The sequence below is a fragment of the Callithrix jacchus genome, chromosome 16 (assembly GCF_049354715.1).
Source record: "Callithrix jacchus isolate 240 chromosome 16, calJac240_pri, whole genome shotgun sequence".
NCBI classification, from domain to species: domain Eukaryota; kingdom Metazoa; phylum Chordata; class Mammalia; order Primates; family Cebidae; genus Callithrix; species Callithrix jacchus.
In genome coordinates this window covers 54,844,484-54,868,344 of record NC_133517.1, presented here as the reverse complement: position 1 = coordinate 54,868,344, position 23,861 = coordinate 54,844,484, and the positions used below count along the sequence as shown (strand labels likewise).

Sequence of the window (23,861 nt, the reverse complement as noted above, 5' to 3'; positions counted from 1 at the left end):
GGTCCCACATCCAATGCCCCATAAATGAGAGCCTGTCCAACAGTGTCCCCTGTGTCAACAAAGAGCCAAACTCTGTAGAATATTTGAAGACATTTATTCTGAGCCAAATATGACACAGCCCCCAGGAGACCTGAGAACAGGTGCCTGAGGTGGTCAGGGCACAGCTTGACAGCTGGATTTGATACATTTTAGGAAAACATGAGACAGGAATCACGTACACTTAAGATCTACACTGGTTCGGCTCAGATAGGCAGGACTGCTCGAACGGGGGCTTCCAGGTTCCAGGTGAATTTAACACTTTCTGGTTGGCAACTGGTTGCAAGAGTTATCAACAGAAAGGAGTGTCTGGGTTATAAGGGGTTGCGGAGACCAAGGTTTTGGCATCAGATGAAGCCTCCAGGTAGCAGGCCTCCGAGAAAATAGATGGACAGTGGCTCTCATGGGACTGCAGGTCCCCGCTGTTAACGCTGGCTCTTCCAGAGTTATGAAGGGAGGGGGTAATGCAGCCGTCCAGCACTTTGCTGTCATGTCCTGAACCAGCTTTTCAGGTTCACTTTGGAAAGCCCTGGCCGTGAGGAGGGGTCCAATCAGATGGCAGCCCTTCGAAGGTTGCCTTTGGTTCACACCTGCAACAGCCCCTTTCCCTCTCCCTTGTAGCACCTGCTGCTGATCTGTCTGTGACGCTGTGACCAAGGCTCATCACCCCATGGGCCATGGGCCCCAGGAGGGCAGCACAGCGTCTGCGGGACACAGGGCCCAGGGAGGTGCCTCGTCCTTAGCTGGAAGGCTGAGGCCTGCAGGAGCCTGGAGAAAGGGTCTCCCTGATCTGGCCCTGCTCTGAGGTCGGGGAGGCGGGAGGGGTGTAGTCTGGGATCTGAGGAGGTTTCAGCCCATGGCCTGGGCCTGCTGAGCCATGGCCCTGGGCAGGCTCTGCCCTCCGGAGGTGGAAAGAAGGACAAAGGGAGAGGGAGGCGCAGGTTCAGGGAGGAGACAGGATATGCCCAGCCCCAGGGCCCTCACTGGCTCCAGGGAGCCCACGGGTGTTGACCCTGAGCAGTCCAGCCTCTCCCCAGCTGAGGCATATAAAGCTGCCCGAGGCCTGCTCCACTGCTGCCCACCTGTGACCATGAAGGCTGCGCTGCTTGCCCTGTTGGTCACCGGCTTGGCCCTGAAGCCAGGTGAGGCCTTGACTGGTCCCCAGCAGGGAAGGGAGCAGGGGTGAGTCAGGGAGGCACTCAGAGAGGAGAGAGAGGAAAGAGGAAGGGAGAGGAGAGGGTGAGGCTCCCACTCCAGCCTCTGCTCCTCCAGGGCAGCTCTTGGTACAACCAGGCAGTGACCTGTGCTCCCCGCCATCCCCAGTGACCGGGGCTTACAGGGACAGCATGGAGTCGCATCCTTCAATGCAGTGGGGCAGGGCCTGGCTCCTGGGGGCACAGAGAGACTGACAGATGGATGGGCAGAGATGCTAATAAAAAGCCGGGAGGCACAGGGGCAGGAAGCCTCAGGCTATGAAGTCCCTTTGAGGGCATGATGAGGAGGTGCTGGGGGTGTCGTGAGAGGACCCACGCCCAGCCCAGTCCCAGCACTGCAGCCTCCAAGGGTCCCAGGGGGCTACTGGCCTGCACTGCTTTGCTCAGTGTGGGTCCCTCCCAGCCCAGGGTCCCGGGGTCAGTCACCCCCATGGCCGCAGCTTCCTCTTCTGGAAAGCAGGGTCACCAACACAGCCACCGAGGGGCTAAACAGGGCAATATTTCAGAGGTGCTGAGGAGGGCCCTGAAGATGGTGAGGGGGAATTGAGGGTGAGGAGGGGTCGCCAAGGACTGTGGGGGCACCTGCTTGCATAGGCGGAGACCGTGGCCGTGACCACCTCACAGCAGGGCCACCCCAGGGGCAGAGCAAGACCTGACCCGGGAGGCCTGAGAGAGGCTGAGAGGTCGGGCTTAGCCTAGACAGGCTGCTGGTGACAAGGCCAGGTGGGCCTCCATGGCAGAGGCCTGAGGAAGTCACAGAAAAGCTTCATGCATCCCCTGTCTGCAAGTGTCCAGCCAGGCCACTGGCAAATGGGGTGAGCCCTTCTCTCTCAGGAGCACAGGTGTTTTTACAAAGCTTTACCCTGGCAGGCAGGGGCCTGGGGCATAGATGGCAGCTGCCGGGCACCCTGGGAGGGGTGTGAAGTTCGTGCCCTGCAAAGGCCTGTCGGAGCACACAGTGTGCGCTCTCCAGAAGGGCCCAGACCCTGCTGTCAGCCTCGCCCTCCGCCCTGCAGAGAAGATGAGGCTGGCAGGCCCCTGCTGGGAGTCCCCCTCCAGGCAGCTTCTGAGGCCTCTCCCACCCACCCCACAGGCTCTGCCCTGCAGTGCTACACCTGCAGGGACCAAGTGAGCAACGAGAACTGCCTGAAGGTGCAAAACTGCACCGAGTCGGAGACGCAGTGCTGGACCAAGCGCATCCGTGAGTGAGGGACGAGAGCCCCGAGCTTAGGTCTCTGCCACCGAACTATTCATCCTTCTGGCCATCTCCCCACACCTACGTGCTGTTTTCCTTCCAGTCATCCCCCACCCGTCCCGCACCTGTCCCCCACCTATCACCCAGCATCTGTCCCTCCAGCCCCCTCCGCCATCCACCCTCCTCCATCTGCCACTCCTCCACCGTCTGTCCCTCCCCCATCCCTGTGCCTGGCTGGCTCACTCACACCATTTCTGGTGCTCAGCGGGTGGTCCACCTGCCCTGGATGGGGATGGGTCCGAGACCAGGCCCTGGCACTGCTTGTGATCCTGAGGCCAGCCCAGGGAGACTCCAGAGCTTCAGGCAGGGTGGGGACAGGAGGAGGCGTGGTGAGCACGCAGGACAGTGCCAGCCCCTGGTCTGCCGCTTCCCAGGTGCCATAGGCCTCCTGACCGTCATCAGCAAAGGCTGCAGCTCACACTGCGAGGATGACTCTCAGGACTACTACGTGGGCAAAAAGAACATCACGTGCTGTGACACCAACTTGTGCAACGCCAGCGGGGCCTGGGCCCTGAAGCCGGCTGCCGCCACCCTGGCGCCACTCACCATACTCAGCCTGCTGCTCTGGGGTCTCAGCCAGCTGTAGGCTCCTGGAGGCCCCGCTGCAGCCCCCACTGGGTGTGGTGCCCCAGGCCCCTGTGCCACTCCTCACACACTCTGCCCAATGGGAGCTTGTCCTGGTACCTGAGGGCGTGTCCTAACACAGGTCTGGCCATGTTGCTCTGCCTCCCACCCCCACCCCCCACCCTGACCCTCCCATGGCCCTTTCCAGGACTACCACCTGGCAGGCTGGCTCTAGCGACACAGTTCAGCCTGCAGACAGCCCCTCCAATTTCCACTGCTGCTGTCTCCATGCCCCAGTGTTCCCCACCCTTAACCCTGTGCTCAGGCACCTCTTCCTCCAGGAAGCCTTCCCTGCCCACCCCGTCTATGACCAGAGCCAGGTCTGGTCATAACCCGGGCCCTCCAGCAGGGGGGGCCGGCAAAAGCTGAGATGAAGTAGATGGAGCAGACGGAGCTGGAGGACAGGGGTTGGTGTGAGGTCCTGGGAGTCTCCAGAGATGGGGCCTGGTGGCCTGGAGGGAGGGGCCAGCCCTCACATTTCGTGGGGCTCCCTCAATGGCATCCCCAGCACAGCATAGGCCCTTAATAAACACCTGCTGATAAGCCAGAGAGAACCTCTGTCCTTGCGCAGCCCAGGTGGGATGGGATCCGAGCTGTGTCTGAACCAGGTCTGTGACTGTGAATGGGCCCTGGTCATGGGGGCTGCAGCCCCCTCCGTGACTGGAGCAAACACCTGGCACCTGGAAGGAGGGCATCCCTGCAGAGGGTGGGAGGGCGGTTCCCAGAACAGGCACTTACTGTGAGGTCTGGAGCTGTGGCCAGACTTCTCTGAGCCGTCTTGCTTAGAGGGGTCATCCATGACCCCTCCCTGCTGCGGACCCAGAAAGCTCACAGGAAGGAGCGGGTTCCAGGGCTAGGGGCTGCTACCATCCAAGTTCCCACCCCTCCTTTTGGCCTGATTTGAGCACCCGCATGTTTCAACATTTGTTTTAGAGCTGCACACCCACTGTACAGCATTCAAACACCACAGCAGGGTGCCTGGGGAAAGGTGGCCTCCCCCAACCCTGAACCTCAGCCCCTTCCCCCTCTGGGGTGTCCATCACACCTCCTGGGGCTTCTTTCTGGGACAAACTGTGCCCCACCAGCATCTACAGGCACCTGGGTTCCTGGGCCCAAGGGAGGACTCCACCCACACTTGCCTCCTGCCCTTGGCAGGGAAGCCTTTGGCACAGAGCCTGCCTCCTGCCCTAGGGCTGGAGGGACCTGCTCAGGGTGAGGCTTCCAAGGCTGTTAGGTTGGGGCTCAGAGTGGGGGTGCAGGCTCAGGGAAGAGAAGAGGTCTGCGGCCCACATCCCATCCTGAACCAGAACTGGAACCCCGGCCTGGAGCTCTGGGGGTAGGTCATGGAGCAGGTGGTGGGCAGGGCTGTGTTGAGAAAGAGCCAGGCCTCCTGTCTGATGTGTGGCTTCACTGGGAGACCTCCCTCCTGGCAGTATCAGGAGGGTGCAGGTCCCTAGGCCAGCATCTGAGTGACCCTGAGCACTGGATGCTCCCTCCCCAGCTTCAGCCTGCCTGACACCCACCCACTGTCCAGGGCTCAAGACACACTCAGACCTGCCTCAGTCCAGAGTCCAGGGCTAGGCCTTTGTATTCTGGGAGGGCCCTGCAGACCAGGGATCCCCACACAGCACTCTGCACCCCTCAGGCTCAGCTGCAGGAGCTGGGGCTCGGGCATGTGCCGCTGGCCGCACTGCATCTCCTGACGTTGTGGCCTGGGCTTGCTGACCTGCTCTGGGAGTGTCCAGGAGCTGGGTGAGGGAGGCGGTGCCCTGCCGGGCTCCATCCACTCAGCACACAGCTATTGAGCCCCTGCTGTGTTCCACGAGCCGTTCCAGGTCCTCCTGGTCACCCTGGTGACAAAAAACTAGGAGAAAAAATAAAGCCAGGAAAGAGGATCCAGAAGGCCGGAATGGCCAGGGAGGGCCTCTGGAGGTCTGCAGTGCAGGAGACGCCTCAGTGATTAGAGCAGCATCCTCAGGACTCAGCCCACCCTGGTGCCCGCACAGCAGCCCCTACCCCCTGGTCGGAAGGGGTCCTTCTCCCTGGGACTTAGGTTCAGAGTCACAAGGCAGCGTCCCCCAGGGCGGGGGCCCATTGGCCTCGGGCAGGTTGGAGGTGTCCAGGACAGAGCACAGGGCCCTCACACCCTGTTCCCCAGACTTCCTCATGTTGGAATGCCTTTGGCCAGGTGAAGGGAGGAAGGGCAAGGATGAGGGAGGCCTCACTGGGCTCTCCATGCCAGGACCAGCCTGAAAACTGTGGTCCCTTTGACCCCCTGAGCTGTCCCTCAGGTCACAGCACCTCTGAGCTGAGGGCCTGTGAGGACATAAGATGTACCTTCCATAAGCCTTTCACAACCTTTGCAATCTTAATTTAGGAGTTAATGCTTCAAGAAAACCTTATTAATTTGACTCAGGGGCCCATATGCTGGCCTTGCTTCAGTATGTCTTCAATATTAATGATGAATTTACAGAGAAACCGCACTTATTTTATCTTTAAAATCAGCCCTTGCAATCCATGCACCCATCTCTACTGAGATAGTCCCTGGGCCTTGAGGAGTTGAATAACTTTAATTTCCATCACTCAGTCTCAGGAGTGCAGATGGTTTTTACTGGCATCTTCTACTGGGCCCAAAGATGGGGCTTTAATTGCTGTCAGTGTTTGAAAATTTGGCAGGACTCAGCGTCTTTTTAGACCAGGAGTCAAAGCCCTGTAACTCAACGTCACAGAACTTTAAAAGCACATCAGGAAGACACACAAATGTAATAACTTCAAGTAAAAAACGTAAACATCATCCTTTTCCTAAGCAAACCAAACTTAATAATAATGGCATAGGAATTATTTCAATAAAACGTTAAATCTGTTAGGTCATTTACTGAAAGGCAAGAGAAAGACCTTCTGCATTGTTGTTGGAAGAAAATATTTCGTTAGACCTTTGAGAAAATGTGCCCTTTAAAAGCCAAAAACTGGTGAGATGCAATAAAAGTTGAAGTTTTGGTTAAAAAAATTGAAATCTGTTGTAGTTTGTTAAGAGTAAATCAACCCCTTAAGAAAATTTAATTGTTCTTACCAATAATTTAGTGTATAAGTGGTTTCTTTACATGAAGCTTAATCTCTAGAAAGACCATTATAATTACCCATTGCTTATAAACAACTTGATCATATAAAAATTTTTGTTTTTTCTTTTAAATAAATCCCCTTGTTGTGACTTACACAGACCATTCATGACATGCCTGGACTTTCTCTTTTGTCCTAAACAACCAGTCATTGTATTTTAGGACTAAAATTATCTTACAAGATTCTTTATCACATGAAATTATTTCTCTTTAAGCTTTCTTACCACAAAAATACCTCTTTATTTTTATAACTTTCTTTACATCTCTCTTATTTCCTGGTTCCTTTGCTTTGTTTTTAATATAACCTTTAAATAAACTTTAAATTAGGTAAAACTTGTTCACCATTTTTTTTTAAAAAAGGATACACTTTTTTTTTTGCAAGAATATTTTTCTACAATATACTTTAATTGAAAAATCTCTAATATTGAAGTATCTATTATTTAATATAACTTTTTATTCTGAATTTTGACAAAATTTTCTAGAAGTATTTATCCATTACATTTACCTAATTATCTTGTTTACCTAGATTATTTATGAATACTGCAATAGTCATGATTTAAAGTTATAAAACCATCATTGCAAAATTATAGCTGAGACAGTGAAAAAGAATGGATCTAACTAACTCCATCCTGCTTCTAACCTCCAGGCTGTCCTTGTTCATTCCTGAACTTTGGGAGAAACTTAGTTTATAGTTTATCTTTGAAACAAAGACAATAAATAGTCTTTCCTAAAACAAACATCCTTATTCTTGTGCACTAGACTGCCTAAAGCCATAAGATTAGAAGTTATGATAATATTTCTAAATCAAGGTGCAGCCATATTCATTAAACCAATACCAATGTCTTATTTATTAAAGATTACACAAGCAAAGATCATTCTGTTTTGGGCTGGGTTTATAGTCTTATAAACCCTCTGCCAAATTTTGACAACTTACAGTATTTGGCAGGGGTAAGTATGAAATTGCTTGATTAATAATTGCAAATCAAAAATACATGCTGGCAATTCTTAAGAAATTTCTAATATTACTTTACCAAGAATTGTAAAGGTAGATAATTTATTAAAGATTTTACTTATGTCAATTTGAAAGAGTATTTCACTAGTCTTTCCTTTTTTCCAATAAAGTATTTGACTTAAGTGCTTTTATTTGTCTTTGAGTTAATTAGATAGAGCTCTTTTATATTTTTGGTAGTGAAACATTGTGTACACAACACATAAATACACAGACATATTAGGCATGTTGATAGAAGTACATCTTACAGATTCATAAAACCTTCTTTTTTCCTGTCTTAGACTTTCAGATTCTTGATAACCTGTTTCACAACCCTAGGCAGTTGTCAGCTAAATAGCCTTAAATTTGCATATTAAAGGAAACAAGTCAGGTGAAAGTCAAACAGCAAAATTTACATCACAAGGGACAGAGAGAAAATGTCTGATGGTGCTGAAGGGAGAGTGAAGACGGACGCCAACTCAACTGTAAAATTATGGAAATTTACTACTGGATTATGTAAGAAGGACAGTTTTATTTAGAGACTCCCTGTTTTTCTTCTTTTAACCAGATCTCTGAGTTCTGGGTAGAGCCCACACTGAATCCTGGGTCTCCAAAAAAGGGGAATTGTTTCTAGGCTAGACAACATGATGCTTTTACAGTGCACTTAAAAAACAGTTGTAAACAAAGATATTTCTAAGTGCCTAAACTACACTCTTCCTTAAAAACCCTAGAGGAGGCTCTGCTGCAATCGCTATTGTAGTCAATCAGGTAATAACAGAACTCAGTCAACTGAACAGAAAAAAACTGTTGCTCAAAAAAGAAAAGTCAAGGTCCTAGGCTAGAGAAACAAACATAAAAACAAACACATGAAGGCCTTTCAAATACAAACACGCACGTGTGTGCGTGCACACACGTATGCACACACGTACCCACACGCACGTACATGCACACACGTATGCACACAGGCACACGCACGCACACACGTATGCACCCACACGCACACACATGTATGCACACACGCACGCACACGTATGCACACACATGCACACACGTACACGTACACACGTACACGCACACACGTATGCACACACGTACACACGTGCACACATGCAGACGTCTTGGATGTTAGCCTTTTAATTAAGCTGACTTTTAAGCATTGAGCTCCTTCAAAAAAAAAAGCCCTTTTAAATCTAATCACCACATTTTGGCTAGAACAAATTGCTGCTATTTCAGAAGTACCCAGTATCAAACCAGAAAGGGCTTGATTTACGGACCAAACTCACCAAACCCAGGCTCTCATGGTGAGAAAGAAGGCAGAGCCTCAGCCATGGAACTGCAGCGTGAGGCAGCAGCCATTGATTTCAGTTTGGCCTGGCTAGGAAGAGGTGGCCTTGTTCTGTAAACAAAACACCTTCAGTAATCAAAATTAAAAATCTTTCCTTTTTTAGTCCTTTTGCTGGCTATTTTTCTTCCCCAACGATACCACCTTTTGTGGCGGGCGGGGGCAAGATTTAGTCACTTCAGAGGTCCTGTTCCCCATAATTTGGAACTTTCCTTAGTATCTGATGAAGTTGATAGAGTGAATGAAACCCAGTGGGCCAAAGACTGAAAGAAGAAAAACAGAAACACCAAAAAAAAAGTTAAGCAAAAAAAAGAATGCCACAAGTTTCATGCTCACTGAGTGCTGTAATGGTAAGGAGAAGCTAGGACGGGCTTCATGTTAACTTTCCCTCTACCGAGACAGACCCCATTCAGTTAGACGGGCTGCGTGTTAACTTCCCCTCTACCCAGACAGACCCCATTCAGTTAGACGGGCTGCGTGTTAACTTCCCCTCTACCCAGACAGACCCCATTCAGTTAGACGGGCTGCGTGTTAACTTCCCCTCTACCCAGACAGACCCCATTCAGTTAGACCGGCTCCGTGTTAACTTTCCCTCTACCCAGACAGACCCCATTCAGTTAGACGGGCTGCGTGTTAACTTCCCCTCTACCCAGACAGACCCCATTCAGTTAGACGGGCTCCGTGTTAACTTCCCCTCTACCCAGACAGACCCCATTCAGTTAGACGGGCTGCGTGTTAACTTGACCTCTACCCAGACAGACCCCATTCAGTTAGACCGGCTGTGTGTTAACTTTCCCTCTACCCAGACAGACCCCATTCAGTTAGACCGGCTGTGTGTTAACTTTCCCTCTACCCAGACAGATCCCATTCAGTTAGACAGGCTCCGTGTTAACTTCCCCTCTACCCAGACAGACCCAATTCAGTTAGACGGGCTCCGTGTTAATTTGACCTCTACCCAGACAGACCCCATTCAGTTACTTACCCAGGATCATCTATGCCCTGCAATCCTAAAAAGTTCTACATTCTACTGTCAGCCTATTTCACTCACCCTCACGGTGGCAAAAGCCTTAGAGTCCTGTACCAGGAGTTGAGGAACAGATCCTGGTCCTGCAGGAATTTCCTTCAGGTTCAATACCTTTAACCAAGACCCATTCAGCACCCCACTGCAGCCGCACTTGGAGCATTCCCCATTGGAAATTACAATCCATACATGCAGCTTAGTTCCTCCAGGCTGCCACATATAGTAAAGATCTTGCTAAAATGCATGCTTTGAATGAAGAGACCCCCCCCCCCGACAAACACGATTTGTGTGAGCAACATGGCTGTTTATTCACCTGGGTGCAGGTGGGCTAAGCCCAAAATGGGCGTTAGCAAAGGGTGGAATGAGTTGTTTTCATAGGTTTGGGGTGGGCAGTGGAAAGTTAGAGGAAGATCAGTTACAGTGGTGGGGGTGGGGCAGGAAGTACACATTACCATAAGATCAGTTACAATGGCGGGTGGGGTGAGAGTAGTTAGGATGGCAGGGTGGGGTGAGGAGAATTCACATTATCATTGTAACAATTAAGATGGTAGGGTGGGGTAAGCCATCTTAATTGGAGGAAGCTCTGCTGGGCTATCAGGGAGAATGGTGAATGCAGGCAGGAGGTGGCAGGTGATCAGCCAAGGCAGGCAGGACTTCAGATTCTGTGGGTCCAGGCTTGCACATGGAAGCCTGACAGATCTGACACTTTGAAGCCTGCATTGAGGCTGAAGAGGCCCCCTACCCTGCAGAGGGGGGTGCTGGGCCCCGTGGCACATCTCCCATTTCCATCTCCTTCAGGAGCCCTGTCAACGGCCTCCTCACCCAGTTAGATGAGTTGCCCTCTCCTGTCTCCTTATTCCCCTGTAGCTCCACCTTCATCTGGAGGTGGGAAGCTTTCTCCCATCATCTGGTCCCATGCACACAGTTGGTGGCTGTCTGACTGCCAGTGGTGACTGACCGGGAGCCTCCAGCCATGCATATCTGCCACCATCTGGACCAAGGGCACTGACTTGGTCATCGTAAACCTGACCGTGGACTCCCACAGTTGGGTGGGGGCCAGTGCTTCTGGGGGTTGTTCCACTCAGTGGTTACCAGGATGTGGTGCAGGGCCAGCCGTGGGCCCCATGCAACAAGCAGTCATCATGTCGCCTTGAAGGATCACTCCAAACAGCTGGCAGCTGATGCCAGTGAACCCCTACACTGGGGCTTAGCTTGGGAGGGTGTTCTCAAGAGTAAGCTGACAGTGAAGGAAAGTTTGTTAGAGGAACAGTGCACAGCAAAATGGCTGCTGTGTAGTCAGACCAGGGCTGCCCCACAGGCACAGGGGCCCAGAGCAGCACTCATGGTTGCTGACTGGCTCTATTTACACTCATTCTTAATTATATGCAAATTAAAGGGCAGGTTATTCACAAACTTTCTGGAAAAGGGGCAGGGAGTTCCCAGGACCATATAACTTCCGGGTCATTGTCATGGCATTTGTCAATTGTCAGGGTGTTGGTGAGAGTGTCTTATGAGAATGTATTGCAATAAACATATGTTGAGCAATGAGAGCAACTCAAGTCACCTTTGTCACCATCGTGGTCCTAGCTGGCTTGGGCCAGTTTCTTTGTTATATCCTGCTGTGATCACAGGGTCATGATCAAGCCTTGGGAAACAAGTCGTGCTGATATCCTACCTCACAACTATTTAGAGATTGGTCAGCAACTCGAATAATGCCTTCTGTTAAGCAATGTCTGTTAAACAGGAAAATGGACAACAGACAGAAACAGAGAGAGCGCAGGAAAATGCACATATCCGCTAGCCACAGCCAACTGTGCCCAACCTCACTCATAATTTAAAAATGCAAATTAAAAATACACCCAGATGCTATTTCTATTTTCATCTGTGAGACTGTGAAAATCCGGAGTGAAAAAGGGGACACCCTTTCTGACACCGCCATAAAAGCAAGCACTCACTCCTCAATGACAAAACTGTCCAGAGACCACAGAGCACAACTGGGTAATACTCGTGCAAATACATTTAACACTCGTCCTTTGATGTCATTTCTGGGAAGTTGTGGTATGATGGTATAGGTAAGGAATGACATTAGGGACAACTGCAATGTTGTGTATATGAAAGTTGATTTCATAAATTGAGTTATGCTTGGCATACCCAATTCAATCAAAGCCAAGAGCTGGAGGAAAATGGCTCCGGCCGACGTTACCTGCTCCAAGAACCATCTGCAAGCCCAGATCCTGAAACAGCCTGCTGCAACTTTACAACCAGGTGTATCTAACAGCTGCTGGAACAACCTTCTGTGACTCAAAGGCAAAGTCTACCTACTGTGTCACTCACCCATCAGAGCCTGCCAGCTCTCCAAACCTCTACCAGTGCTCACAACTTTTCTTCCTAAATAATAGGTAAGGCGGGTGGATCACGAGGTCTAGAGATCGAGACCATTAAAAAAAAAAAGCTAAATAATAGGTAACATTTCTTAAATAAAAATTTCCACCTTCTCTTTTTTCCACCTTCAGACACACCAGAGACATTTGTGGTCTGTGTGTGCCTGAATTATAATTCTGTGATTCCTGAATAAAACGTTTAGATTTCAACCCCACAATGTATTTTTGACTTTGACATGTGAGATTGAAAAACACAAATATCTATTCAAGGAGGCCATTTAAATAAACTCTGGTACATCCAGGCCATGAAATATGTTGCAACTTGCATTAGTCCTTTCTCCCACTGCTATAGAGAAATACCTGAGGCTGGGCAATTTATAAAGAAAAGAGGTGTAAGTGTCTCACAGTTCCACAGGCTGTACAGGAAGCATAGGATGGCTTTTGGGGAGGCCTCAGGAAGCTTACAATATGGCAGAAAGTAAAGGGGAAGCAGGAACCACTTACACGGTCTGAGAGCAGGAGGAAGAGAGGGAGTTGCCCACACACTTTTAAAAAACCAGATCTTGTAAGAACTCTATCACAATAACAGGACCAAAGGGTGTTTTTGTGATCCTTCCTGAATGGGTAACCCCCATGAGCCAGTCACCCCACCAGGCCCCACCCCAACACTGTAGATTTCAATTCAACATGAGATTTGGGTGGGGACACAGATCCAAACCATATCACAACTGTAAAAAAAAAAAAAAGAAGAAGAAGAAGAAAGAAAGGAAAAGAGTAAAAGAGTGTGAAGGTCCTGCTCCTGCCTGCATTAACAGAGCACCTCTACACAGAGGGTTGAGGGGAGAAAGCGGGGTGGAGCATCTATGGATTGTCTTTGGGGGCTTACTCAGACTGGCCCAATCTGCTGTAAAACTAGTATTTAGGGTTTCTTTTGAATAAACAGAAATTAACTCACCCTATCTTAAAACCTGGGAAAGTTACATTTGTCTTATCTGAGTTCCTTTCTCAGGAAGCCAACCATCAGGCCCCCCAGACAGTATCAAGGCACTGAAACTTGCCAGGCCCTCCAGGCCAGACTACTCATGACCGCCTAGCTGCCTCCTCACTCTCTCTAATTCCCGTTTTCCCACACAGGGTGACATTTCTTCCCTGGTCTAGAAACTCCTAATTTTAGTGGGTTGAGGAGAGGGATTTGTGAGTGGGTACCCACCTCTGAGCTGTAGCACTGGAACGAGGCCTTCGTCCCTGGCATTGCTCTTGGTGACTGGCCTTCTGTGCAGGGCAGCGGACCTAGAGAACAACCCCTGATGTTTGGGTAGCACCGTTACTGTGAGAGGCATGGAGAGCCTCCAGTTCTCAGTCTTCTTGGAGGAAATATTTCAGATAGGAGATGTACAGCAAGAGGTAAAGGGCTGAGAAACCTTTATTTAAAGAGATAGGAGCTCAGAGAGACAAGACAGAATCTGCCACCCAGGAGACAGAGACTAGAGCTTTCTTTCCCTGGAGCTTTTGGTTAAGGAAACAGTATATCCCCCACCCACGCTGGGAGACCCTCTAGATGAGCGTCTGACAGGATTATTCATGAAGGGCCATGCAGGGGCCTGACTGGTGAGCCCATTTGGGAAGTCCTCTGGGCACGCGTGCACCGTGACCTCACACGCGAGTGTGCACGGGTGTTTCAATGGCATCTAAAATCTCCCCCCTGGGTGTGTGTTTTTGGCATTATAATGAGCTAAAAGCTATTAAGGGGCGAGTTGGAACCGCACACGTGCTCTCCGGCAGGGAAAATCCCTGCCCTGGCCACTGCGCACTTTCCATGGGCTGTGGGGTCCCCAAAGAGATGCCCTTGGGCTCAGGGACTGCGTTTCTGAACACACTTTCCCAGGGCTCCCGTGCCCCTCTGGCCTGGCTGCCGCGGCTCCAACACCAGCACACGGGGGCTCAGAACCGGCGGACAGGGGCAGGGCCTGGGCACTGGTGGGGGGGTGGGGGGGCTCCGAGGACAGGCAGGGCCTGGGCACGGGGGGGTGGGGGCTCCAAGGACAGGCAGGGCGGGGGCGCCGGGGGGGCTCCGAGGACAGGCAGGGCGGGGCACGGGGGGGCTCCGAGGACAGGCAGGGCGGGGCGCGGGGGGGGCTCCGAGGACAGGCAGGGCGGGGCGCGGGGGGGCTCGGAGGACAGGCAGGGCGGGGCGCAGGGGGCTCCGAGGACAGGCCCCGCGGGCGGGAGGGAGGGGCGCCCTGGGAAGGCGGAGCTCCCCCTACCGGCCAGACCCGGGCACGACGCGGAGGCTGCCGAGGTTCCAGAAGGGCCGGGAGGTGGCGTCGCGCGCTGACCCTCACAGGGCGCCGCTGGGGACAATGACGCTGCTCGCTTTGCTCCTCCTGGCCATGGCCCTGCCGCGGGTGTGGACAGACGCCAACCTGACTGCGAGACAACGAGATCCGGAGGACACGCCGCAGAAGGGTGAGCCCGGTCAGGCCCCGAGCAGCCGCGGGCTGAGAGGACAGGCCGAGGGGACAGGCCGAGGGGATGGGCCGAGGGGACACGGGCCGAGGGAGGACGGGCCGAGGGGACACGGGCGGAGGGGACGGGCCGAGGGGACACGGGCCGAGGGGACGGGCCGAGGGGACACGAGCCGAGGGGACACGGGCCGAGGGGACGGGCCGAGGGGACACGGGCCGAGGGGACACGGGTTGAGGGGACAGGCTGAGGGGACACGGGCCGAGGGGATGAGCCGAGGGGACACGGACCGAGGGGAGACGGGCCAGGCGGCATCTGCCCAGCACCCCGTGGCCGCTGCCCCCGCTAGGCCGCGAGAACAGGGAGCGCAGAGGGCCAATGGCGCCTGGAAGTCTCCGGGGAGCCTCGCCTCCTGCAGCTTCCCCCCCAAGGCAGCGGTACAGCCTGAGCCCGGCCCTTCCCCAGCCCTTGCCCTGCTCCTGGCCGAGCCTCCCTGGGAGCACTTGGGTTGGAGGCGCCCCCCCTCGCCCCCGACCCCCAGCCTGGCCTTCTGGGGCTTCACGGGCTGAGAACCCTTCAAGCCGCGGGAGGAGGACCGACTCCCCCGGCAGAACTAGGCCAGGCCCAACCCAGACCCAAGGGAAGACTTGTTTGAAGAAGCCAGGTTGTGGGGCCTGGGAGGTCGGTGGACCCGGAAGGTGGGGCGGGGTGGGGCGGGGCGCGGCGCGACGCACGTGGGATCAGACCAAGCCCCCGGGTCTCTTCCGCAGCTGTTGGCCGGGAGATGCCGGGGGCCTAAAATCAGGGTGCCACGGCCGAGTGGGGGTGCACCGTGTGCTCATGCTGTGCTTGGATGTGCAGCCTGAGGGAGACACTTTGTGGGAGGGTGGGGAGCCCCCAGGAAAGAAATCACTCAGGCTGTAGAGAAGGCCAGAGGCTGGGCGATTTATAAAGAAAAGAGGATCTAATCGCTTCAGAGTTCCACAGGCTGTCCACGAAGCGTGGTGCTGGCTTTTAGGGGGGCCTTGGGATGCTTCTAGTCATGGAGGAAGGCGAAGGCGAAGCAGGCATCTCTTCCGTGGCCTGAGACCCCTCCTGCTTTCTCCCTTTGCGGTTCACTCCCAGTCAGGGAGGATGCAGCCCCAGCCACTGCTCAGCGGGGGAAAGATGGGGACCCCCGAGTTTGTGCTGCCTTGGATGCCAGCTGTGTTCATGAGATAGGCATGGAGAACTAGAACATTCTGCTTTTCTTTTTCTTTTTTTGAGACAGTTTCGCTCTTGTTACCCAGGCTGGAGTGCAATGGCGCCATCTCAGCTCACCGCAACCTCCGCCTCCTGGGCTCAGGCAATTCTCCTGCCTCAGCCTCCTGAGTAGCTGGGATTACAGGCACGCGCCACCATGCCCAGCTCATTTTTTGTTTAGTAGAGATGGGGTTTCACCATGTTGACCAGGATGGTCTCTATCTCTTGACCTCGTGATCCACCCGCCTCGGCCTTCCAAAGTGCTGGGATTACAGGCTTTAGCCACCGCACCCGGCCTACATTCTGCTTTTCTATGTCTCCTTTCAGACACAGGTGACGATAGAATCTGGTGTCACGTTTGTGAGAGAGAAAACACTTTCGATTGTGAGAATCCAAGGATGTGCAAATCGGAAGAGTCATACTGCGTTGTAGCGGCCGTGAGTGAGTATCCTCGCTCTCGCTGGGGGCCCAGAGGCACATGAATAGGGGGCTTTCAGGAATCAGGGCTAGTTCCCCTCAATAGGGAATAACTAATAGAAAGTAGCCTTTTTCCCCCAATAAAATGTGAAGCACAAAGTCCTGAGAGGCTGGGAAGAGGCGAGGGAGAGCAGGGTGGGGCTCAGTCCCTAAGAACTGTGCCAGTGTACAGCAGCGCCCACCATGTGGGTCCGGACAAAACACTGGGAGGCAGGAAGAAGATCTGGATTTCATGTCATCCATTTTTAAATGAAAAAAGCTTTAATAATGTTAAATGCCCCACTGAGAGCAGTGCCTGTGTCACTTTCCCAAGAGATGCACAGAACTCAGGTGTACAGCCTTCAGGTGTGTTCTAGAGGAGGCAGCGTGCCTTAACAACTGTGGAGACTGCTGCTCTGTCATCTGTGAGTCCCCTGAAAACCTATGGGTACGTGAAGCCCCCCCAAGGGGCATCTGGACTCCCAGCACATTCTGCCCACAGGGCCATCTTCAGGGCTCCTGAATTCGGATTCCACCCAGCATTTGCTCTCCAGCCCTTCGGCATCCATGGAGCGGGTGGGGCACTGAGGCGATGCTTCAGACTCAGTGTAGCCAACATTGACTTTCTAACTTAATATGGTAAAATGATTAGTACAATGATGTGTAAGATGAAGTGTGGTCATGACACAAGACCCCCAGCTCAGAGCTGAGCCAGGCCACTGAGAGGCCAGCTCCATGCCTTGGGTGATGGCCAGGATGGCTGCGAGTCATGTGTCTGTCTGTGGTCACTAAGGCCTGAGCCAACCCTATGTTTGAGAAGTTGAGACCTGTGTGTCCCAAGCAGCGACCCCTAGACCCACATTCCCAGTGCATGTGGACAGGCCACACCACGCAGAAGCCAGCCCCTGCCCGAAGCAGCATTCAACACATGGGCCTGGCTCTCATGCTCCTGACCTCCCCTTGACACCCCTGTACCTCTAAGCAGGGCTGCGGGGGAGAGGGTCTGATGAAGACAGAAAGGCCTTGGTGTCAGCACTGGAACTGTGTGATTTCCTTCTCTCGTTTTTTATTTCCTGTCAGAAATATTTCCGCGTTTTTTCATGATTTCGAAGCAGTGCTCTGCTCACTGTGCAGTAATTGAGAGACCCAAGCCGGAGCAGAAGCCGTTTCTCCTGGAAGCGCCCATGCCCTTCTTTTACCTCAAGTGTTGTAAACTTCGCTATTGTAATTTAAACGGGCCATCTGTGAACGAATCAGTGTTCAAAGACTATGCCGAGGGCTCCAGTACCAGGAGCTGTGGCGGGCTCGGGCTGGCCGCCCTCCTGCTGCCGGCCGCCACCGCAGCTGGCCTCAGCCTGCCTTGACCCAGGACTGCATGAACTGAGCCTTCTGGAGCATGGGCTCACTCCACACCATTGTAACCTGTTGCATTAAACTTGTTTTCTGTTGATTACCTCTTGGTTTGACTTGCCAGGGTCTTGGGATGGGAGGGTGGGATCAGGTACAGCTCGCTCTTAACCCTCAAGGGCTCTTCAGCTCACATTCAGAGCAAGATCTCCTGGTAGTGATTCTGGCGACAAGTTTTTCTCTTTGAAATCAAACCTTGTAACTCATTGATGGCTGATGGCCACTGTTTTCCTTGACTCCCCTCTGCCCCTGAGGGCTTCAGTACTGATAGGGAGGGAAGCCTAACCACTCACGGAGAGCGTGTGTTCAGATGCTTCTGACCTTTCAGGTGATGCAGGAATCTGAATGACCGGGGTGAAGACATCCCTGGAGTGAAGGACTCCTTAGCACAGGGGGCGGTGGGATACACACAGGGGTGCCCCCATTCCAGTGGCGGAGGCACTACAGATGGCTGCCTTTCCTCAGCCTTTCCTACCACATTCCAGGAGGCAGAAGATTACTAATTCTGTTGAAGAAACTTAGACTTCGCCCACCAGCTGGCACAGGTGCACAGATTCATAACTTCGCCCACGTGTGTGTTCAACATCTGAAACTTGGGCCAGGTAGAGAGCGACGTGGCTTTCATTCCAAGATGCAGCCATCCCCAGAGAGCTGAGAAACCAGACTCAAAGTTCCACCCAAAACAAATACAAGGGGAGCTCACGGAACTCAAAAGTTCATGGAAAAATTGAATTAAAAGATAAACATTTAAAAATATGTTTATTTCTCAGCATGAGCTCCATCCAGGTCAAGACACCTTTGTGAGTAACGGTTCAGCCATTTAGTTCAGCCCTAATGAACTGAGCATCCTGGGAATTTAACCATGTCAATTCAGTCTTTGTTCTGTTATTAACTGAAAAAAAGTGGATGCCCTTTAAAGACTCTTCAAAATTAGAAAACAGAAATAACCACATCAGGCCTGCGAGGTGGATGCCTAATAACTTCCCACTAAAACGCTCACAAAACTCCCCTTGTTTGATGAGCAGAATGAGGAGCCCTGCCGTGGTGGAGGCAGGAGCAGGAGCCCTGTCACAGTGAACGAGGGCTCTCTGGTGAAGCTCTCTGGGGTGAAGCTCTCCGGGGTATTTTCCTGCCAAATCATTGGTTAACTTTCTCAATGCACTCTCATAACGAGATGTTACTATTCTGTGGCCCTCCAGAAAGTCAGTAAGCAAGATGCCTTGAGCATCCACAAAACTGCTGCCATGACCTTCGCTCTTGACATGTTTGCTTTTGCTCCAACGGGGCCGCGTCCGCCTCTCGGTGTCACGCCTCTGCTTCTGCTTTGTCTTCAGGGTTGTACTGCTTAAGCCACGTTTCATCTCCTGCTATAATTCTTTGAAGAAATGCTTCGGGATCTTGATTCCACTTGTTAAAATCGCTGTAGAAAGCTTTTCTCTTCTGTGCAGCTAAGCTGGGATAAACAGTTTCATCACCCATGGAGTGGAAAGTTCACTCAACTTTAACTCTGGTCAGGACTGTGTAATCTGAACACCCGGGGATGCTACACCTTCTAATAGTACGGACACCTACTGTTTCTACTGCTATTAATCAGGCCGCTTCAATCGGCACAAGCAAGACCAATGGCTCCTCACAGACTGATGTGGCTTCCTCTCCAACATCATCTCATCCCGTCTTCCAGTGAGTTGCCCACTTATTTAAACTGCTGATTTCTTTGGGGCATTGTCCCTATAAACTTTCAATAAAGCATCAATGATTTCACCATTTTTGCAGCCAAGCTTCACCATCAACTGCATGTTTGTTCTGGCTTCAATTTTCACAGGATTCATGTTGCCTGATAGGAGCTCTTTTCAAACTATTGTCTTATACTTCTTAGGGCGTCAAACTAGATTCTGTTCAGACATGTTTCACAAGTTAGTACAAGTTTATTTTGTTGCAAAAAAATGTGAAATCCATGCATTCTTTTTCCCGATATGCATTTTCTGTGAACATTCTAAAGATCGCTCATCCTTTCTCCCAAAGTTGTCTATTCAGTGTCAGGGAGGATGTGACCCCACCCACTGCCCACCTTTGTCTCCCTTCTGTCCCCATCATCCTGGCCAGCCACTACCTGGTCTAATACCAGAGGCTGCTGGGTAGGGAACCTTCCAGATAGAGTTTCTTCACTATTCCTGAGGCATGGGGGACAGGCCCATCTCAGTCACATCTGAACACTTCAAACCTGAGGCCAAAGTCCATTCTGGGGGCAGTGGGCAGGGAGGGCCCCAGCGACTCAGGACTGGGTAGGACCACCGGCAGCTGTCAGGCTCTGCGTGTGTGCACATCTTTCTGCCCCTCACAGGCTTTGTGTTCACATCCTCCCTTCATCCCAGCACCCAGAAACAACAGCCCCAGCTGCTTCCAATTCACAGCCCTGGGCTGGAGTTTGGGGAGCAATACTTTTGTTAAGGCAGGCATAATTGGGAACTTCATTCAGAAAGAGCAAGTGTGGTAGGAGGTCAGCCCTGTGAGAGAGTTTCCCTAACCTCCTTCCGTTAACGTCTTCAAATGAAGGATGCAATCTGCAATGTAAAATAACAGGAAGCCAAGAAATTTGAATACGGAAAAGTCCTAAATCGGGAATGGTCTGGTCTCTGGTAACACTAGGAGCACCCTCAATCACTTGAGTAGGGGAGATACAAAATGATTACAGGATTAGGAGTTAGAATGGATCAAGGACTTTGCTGTCTCCAGTGATAGATGCTCTCTCTGGAAGAATCACCATGGATGGAAGGCAGAACAGAGGGTAGTGTCTAGAAAAGAACAGGGTTCAACATACATGCTCCATTATGAATGTAAAAGCTTGACTTTGTTGACCAAAGGTTAGGAGTCCATCCAGAGTGAGGGATTGGAGCAGCAGGAGATGGTGGCTCGGTTGGTTAGGGAAGGTCCCGGCACAGGCAGAACAGAACAGGGGACAGATCCAAGGCCGGGACGCTGACAAGGAGAACAGACACTTCTATCAACCTGAAAGAGCAACAGGCAAGAATACGGAGAAAGATCAGGTATGGGAAGGGGCCAGGAGGTCAAAAGAATTCATCCCAGCAGTCATATTTTCTCTGTGAGACAGAAGACAGTGGTGTCTGCTCAGAGGATGAGGGTACAAATAAGGCTGGACTTTGAGTGCCAGGGCAGAAGCTTAGGACTATCCCCAAAGACAAGAGAGAAGGGATGTCTTGGGGATGTGACACAGGATAGCCCAGCATTGTGGAGGTCACAGCTAAGACAGGCCATTAAGCATTTGCAGAGACCTTGGGGACGTGACACAGGATAGCCCAGCATTGTGGAGGTCACGGCTAAGACAGGCCATTACGCATTTGCAGAGACCTTGGGGACGTGACACAGGATAGCCCAGCATGGTGGAGGTCACGGCTAAGACGGGCCATTATGCATTTGCAGAGACCTTGGGGACGTGACACAGGATAGCCCAGCATTGTGGAGGTCACGGCTAAGACGGGCCATTACGCATTTGCAGAGACCTTGGGGACGTGCCACAGGATAGCCCAGCATGGTGGAGGTCACGGCTAAGACGGGCCATTACGCATTTGCAGAGACCTTGGGGATGTCACACAGGATAGCCCAGCATCGTGGAGGTCACAGCTAAGACAGGCCATTAAGCATTTGCAGAGACCTTGGGGACGTCACACAGGATAGCCCAGCATCGTGGAGGTCACGGCTAAGACAGGCCATTACGCATTTGCAGAGACCTTGGGGACGTGACACAGGATAGACCAGCATCGTGGAGGTCACAGCTAAGACGGGCCATTACGCATTTGCAGAGACCTTGGGGACGTGCCACAGGATAGCCCAGCATGGTGGAGGTCACGGCTAAGACGGGCCATTACGCATTTGCAGAGACCTGCACAAGTTTGGTGGCGGAGTTTCCCCAGCAGCAGCCCATGTTTATGAGGGGGAAGGCAGATGACAAAAGCATATCTGGGTGTGAGCTAGTTCAGAAGGTCACAATGGAAAGAGAGCAGTTGAGTGATGAACTGTGCGAGCTTGACTGAGTGGAGAAGTCACAGTAAGGTTAGAAATATCATTTGGAAGAACAGTACCAAGGCCAGAGGCTGCATGCGGTACAGAAACACAGCGGATGTCGGCAATCCCAGGATTAAGAGAGTAGGAAAGACGGGGATCACGACCACTGAAGATAACAGAACTTAGTATACAATAAGTAAATGAAGGCTCCAAACCAACCGGGAGAGGGTGGATTACTGAGCACAAGCCATTGCGAAAATAGGCTACTGTGATCAGGTGTGTGAGTGATGGAAATCCCCAAATAATGGCTTCAAAACACAAGAATGTGCATTTCTTGCTCTTGTAAACAGGGTGAGCAGGTAAGCAGCCCAGGGCTGTGTGCCACCACTGGAAGGACCCCTTGTCACCTGCCACCACAGCTCGGAGCACACACGGGGAAAGCGGAATGTATGGGTTCCAAGAGACCAGCACTGTTTTCAGAATTATAAATTCTCCAAAATAGATATGCATGGATATATCTCATCACCTATGTGTAAAACAAAGAAAATGGAAAATCTGAGGTTCCACATGGAGTCTAGAAAGCAGTCTTCTAAGAACGAGTATGTCAGGATTTCCAAGAGCTGCTGGTGGCCTGAGGGCCAGACTTGGAGGGTCACGTGAAGAGACACTGGGAAGGATTTTGAACATGGATTTCATGTCTTGGGCTCTGAAAACAGAAAATGACCCTCCTCTAACACACGTGGAATAATTGATAAATTCCGGAACTCCCAGACTTGCTGAAGCCTCTGCTTCATCAAACAAACACGTCCATGTCTCTGACATGCCTTTCTATCTCAAGCACTAAAAATCTATTACTGACTCAATTCTTCTACGGGCAAACACAAAACTGATACTACAAAACAAACAGCACAAGAAAGGAAATTAGAAGCCATCGTCACTGTGAACAAAAACAAATAAACACTGGCCGATCAGATCGAAGCGTATGAACACACTAATGCATTATGGTAAGTACAGTTTATCACAGAAATGCGAAAATAGTTCACTCCTAGGAGAAGATATCACTCACCATGGCAAGAGAATAGGGAATAATAACCAGACGATAATCAACATTCAGTTACGACATTTAAAAAATCCCAGATACCTAATAATAGAAGGCAGTTTCAATAGTTTGAAAAAAAGTGACTTACCAGAAACCTAAAGCCAATGCCATACTCAGTGGTGAAGCATTGGAAGTGTTCTATCTAAATGCAGAAACGTGATAAGCCTACACAGTTACCACTGCAACAAAACATTGAAGTGGAGAGTTTAGCCACGCAGTATGAGAAAAGTATGGAAACTTGCCCGCAATAATCTGCCCCATTAGACAGCCACCTCTAACAGAAGACCTTAGACTGATTAATTTGTAAAGAACAGAATTGCTCACAGTTCTGGAGGCAGGGAACTCCGAGATGCCAACAGACTTGGTGTCTGGTGAAGGCCTGCTCCTCATAGACGGCATCTCTGTGTGTCACTGTAGATACCTAAAGTGGCAAAGACACTCCCTGCAGTATCTTACACAAAGGCGTGAATCACATTCATGAGGGCTGCCGCCCAAAAGGTGGCACCTCTTCTTTTTCTTTTCTTTTTTTTTTTTTGAGGTGGAGTTTTGCTCTTGTCACCCAGGCTAGAGTGCAGTGGCAAGATCTCTGCTCACTGCAACCTCTGCCTCCTGGGTTCAAGCTATTCTCTTGCATCAGCCTCCTGAGCAGCTGGGATTACAGCCGCCCGCCACCACACCCTGCTCATTTTTGTACTTTTGGTAGAGACAGAATTTGCCATGTTAGCCAGGCTGGTCTCGAACTCCTGACCCCAGGTGATCTGCCCGCCTCAGCCTCCCAAAGTGCTGGGACTACAGGAGTGAGCCACCACAGTTAAGTCTTAACATAGTTCCAGCATCAACTCGAAAGTCTAAAATCCAAAGTCTTACCCAAATATCACTTGAAACAGATATGGATAAGACTCAAGTAAGATTTATTATGAGGCAAATTTCTCTCCAGCCATGAACGTGCAAATGAAACAAGTTACATGCTTCCAAAATACACTGGAGGGACAAGTATAGGATAAGCATGCTTATTTCAGCATGGAGGAAGAGGAAGGACAGAATCACAGGCCCTGATCAAGTCCAAAACCAAACAGGGCAAACATATTTGAAGTCTCCAAAATATTTTTTAATCCATGCTCCACCTTCTGGACACACTGGGGTGGGGCTTGAACCCCCAAGGTTTCTGGCAGCCCTGCAGCCCTGCCCTCCTGGCTT

General features: G+C 51.3%; 2 protein-coding genes across 2 annotated transcripts; both read left to right on the top strand.

Moving 5' to 3' along the window:
• The first annotated feature begins 983 nt into the window (after positions 1-983).
• On the top strand, positions 984-3,672 carry PSCA (prostate stem cell antigen). Its single transcript, XM_002759197.5, has 3 exons — positions 984-1,178; positions 2,344-2,451; positions 2,880-3,672. The coding sequence occupies exons 1-3, from the start codon at positions 998-1,000 to the stop codon at positions 3,089-3,091; spliced, it is 501 nt and encodes a 166-aa protein (XP_002759243.2). The 5' UTR covers positions 984-997; the 3' UTR covers positions 3,092-3,672.
• A 10,574-nt stretch (positions 3,673-14,246) lies between these two features.
• On the top strand, positions 14,247-17,594 carry LY6K (lymphocyte antigen 6 family member K). Its single transcript, XM_008983137.5, has 3 exons — positions 14,247-14,443; positions 16,010-16,123; positions 17,219-17,594. The coding sequence occupies exons 1-3, from the start codon at positions 14,338-14,340 to the stop codon at positions 17,500-17,502; spliced, it is 504 nt and encodes a 167-aa protein (XP_008981385.3). The 5' UTR covers positions 14,247-14,337; the 3' UTR covers positions 17,503-17,594.
• The last annotated feature ends 6,267 nt before the right edge of the window (positions 17,595-23,861 follow it).

Bases quoted from the DNA above. Each gene is read 5' to 3' on its own strand.
- PSCA (XM_002759197.5), top strand. From the start codon at position 998: ATGCCCAGCCCCAGGGCCCTCACTGGCTCCAGGGAGCCCACGGGTGTT. The intron at 1,179-2,343 runs GTGAGGCCTTGA...CCCACCCCACAG, and splicing joins CGGCTTGGCCCTGAAGCCAG to GCTCTGCCCTGCAGTGCTAC. The intron at 2,452-2,879 runs GTGAGTGAGGGA...GCCGCTTCCCAG, and splicing joins GTGCTGGACCAAGCGCATCC to GTGCCATAGGCCTCCTGACC.
- LY6K (XM_008983137.5), top strand. From the start codon at position 14,338: ATGACGCTGCTCGCTTTGCTCCTCCTGGCCATGGCCCTGCCGCGGGTG. The intron at 14,444-16,009 runs GTGAGCCCGGTC...GTCTCCTTTCAG, and splicing joins GGAGGACACGCCGCAGAAGG to ACACAGGTGACGATAGAATC. The intron at 16,124-17,218 runs GTGAGTATCCTC...ATTTCCTGTCAG, and splicing joins CTGCGTTGTAGCGGCCGTGA to AAATATTTCCGCGTTTTTTC.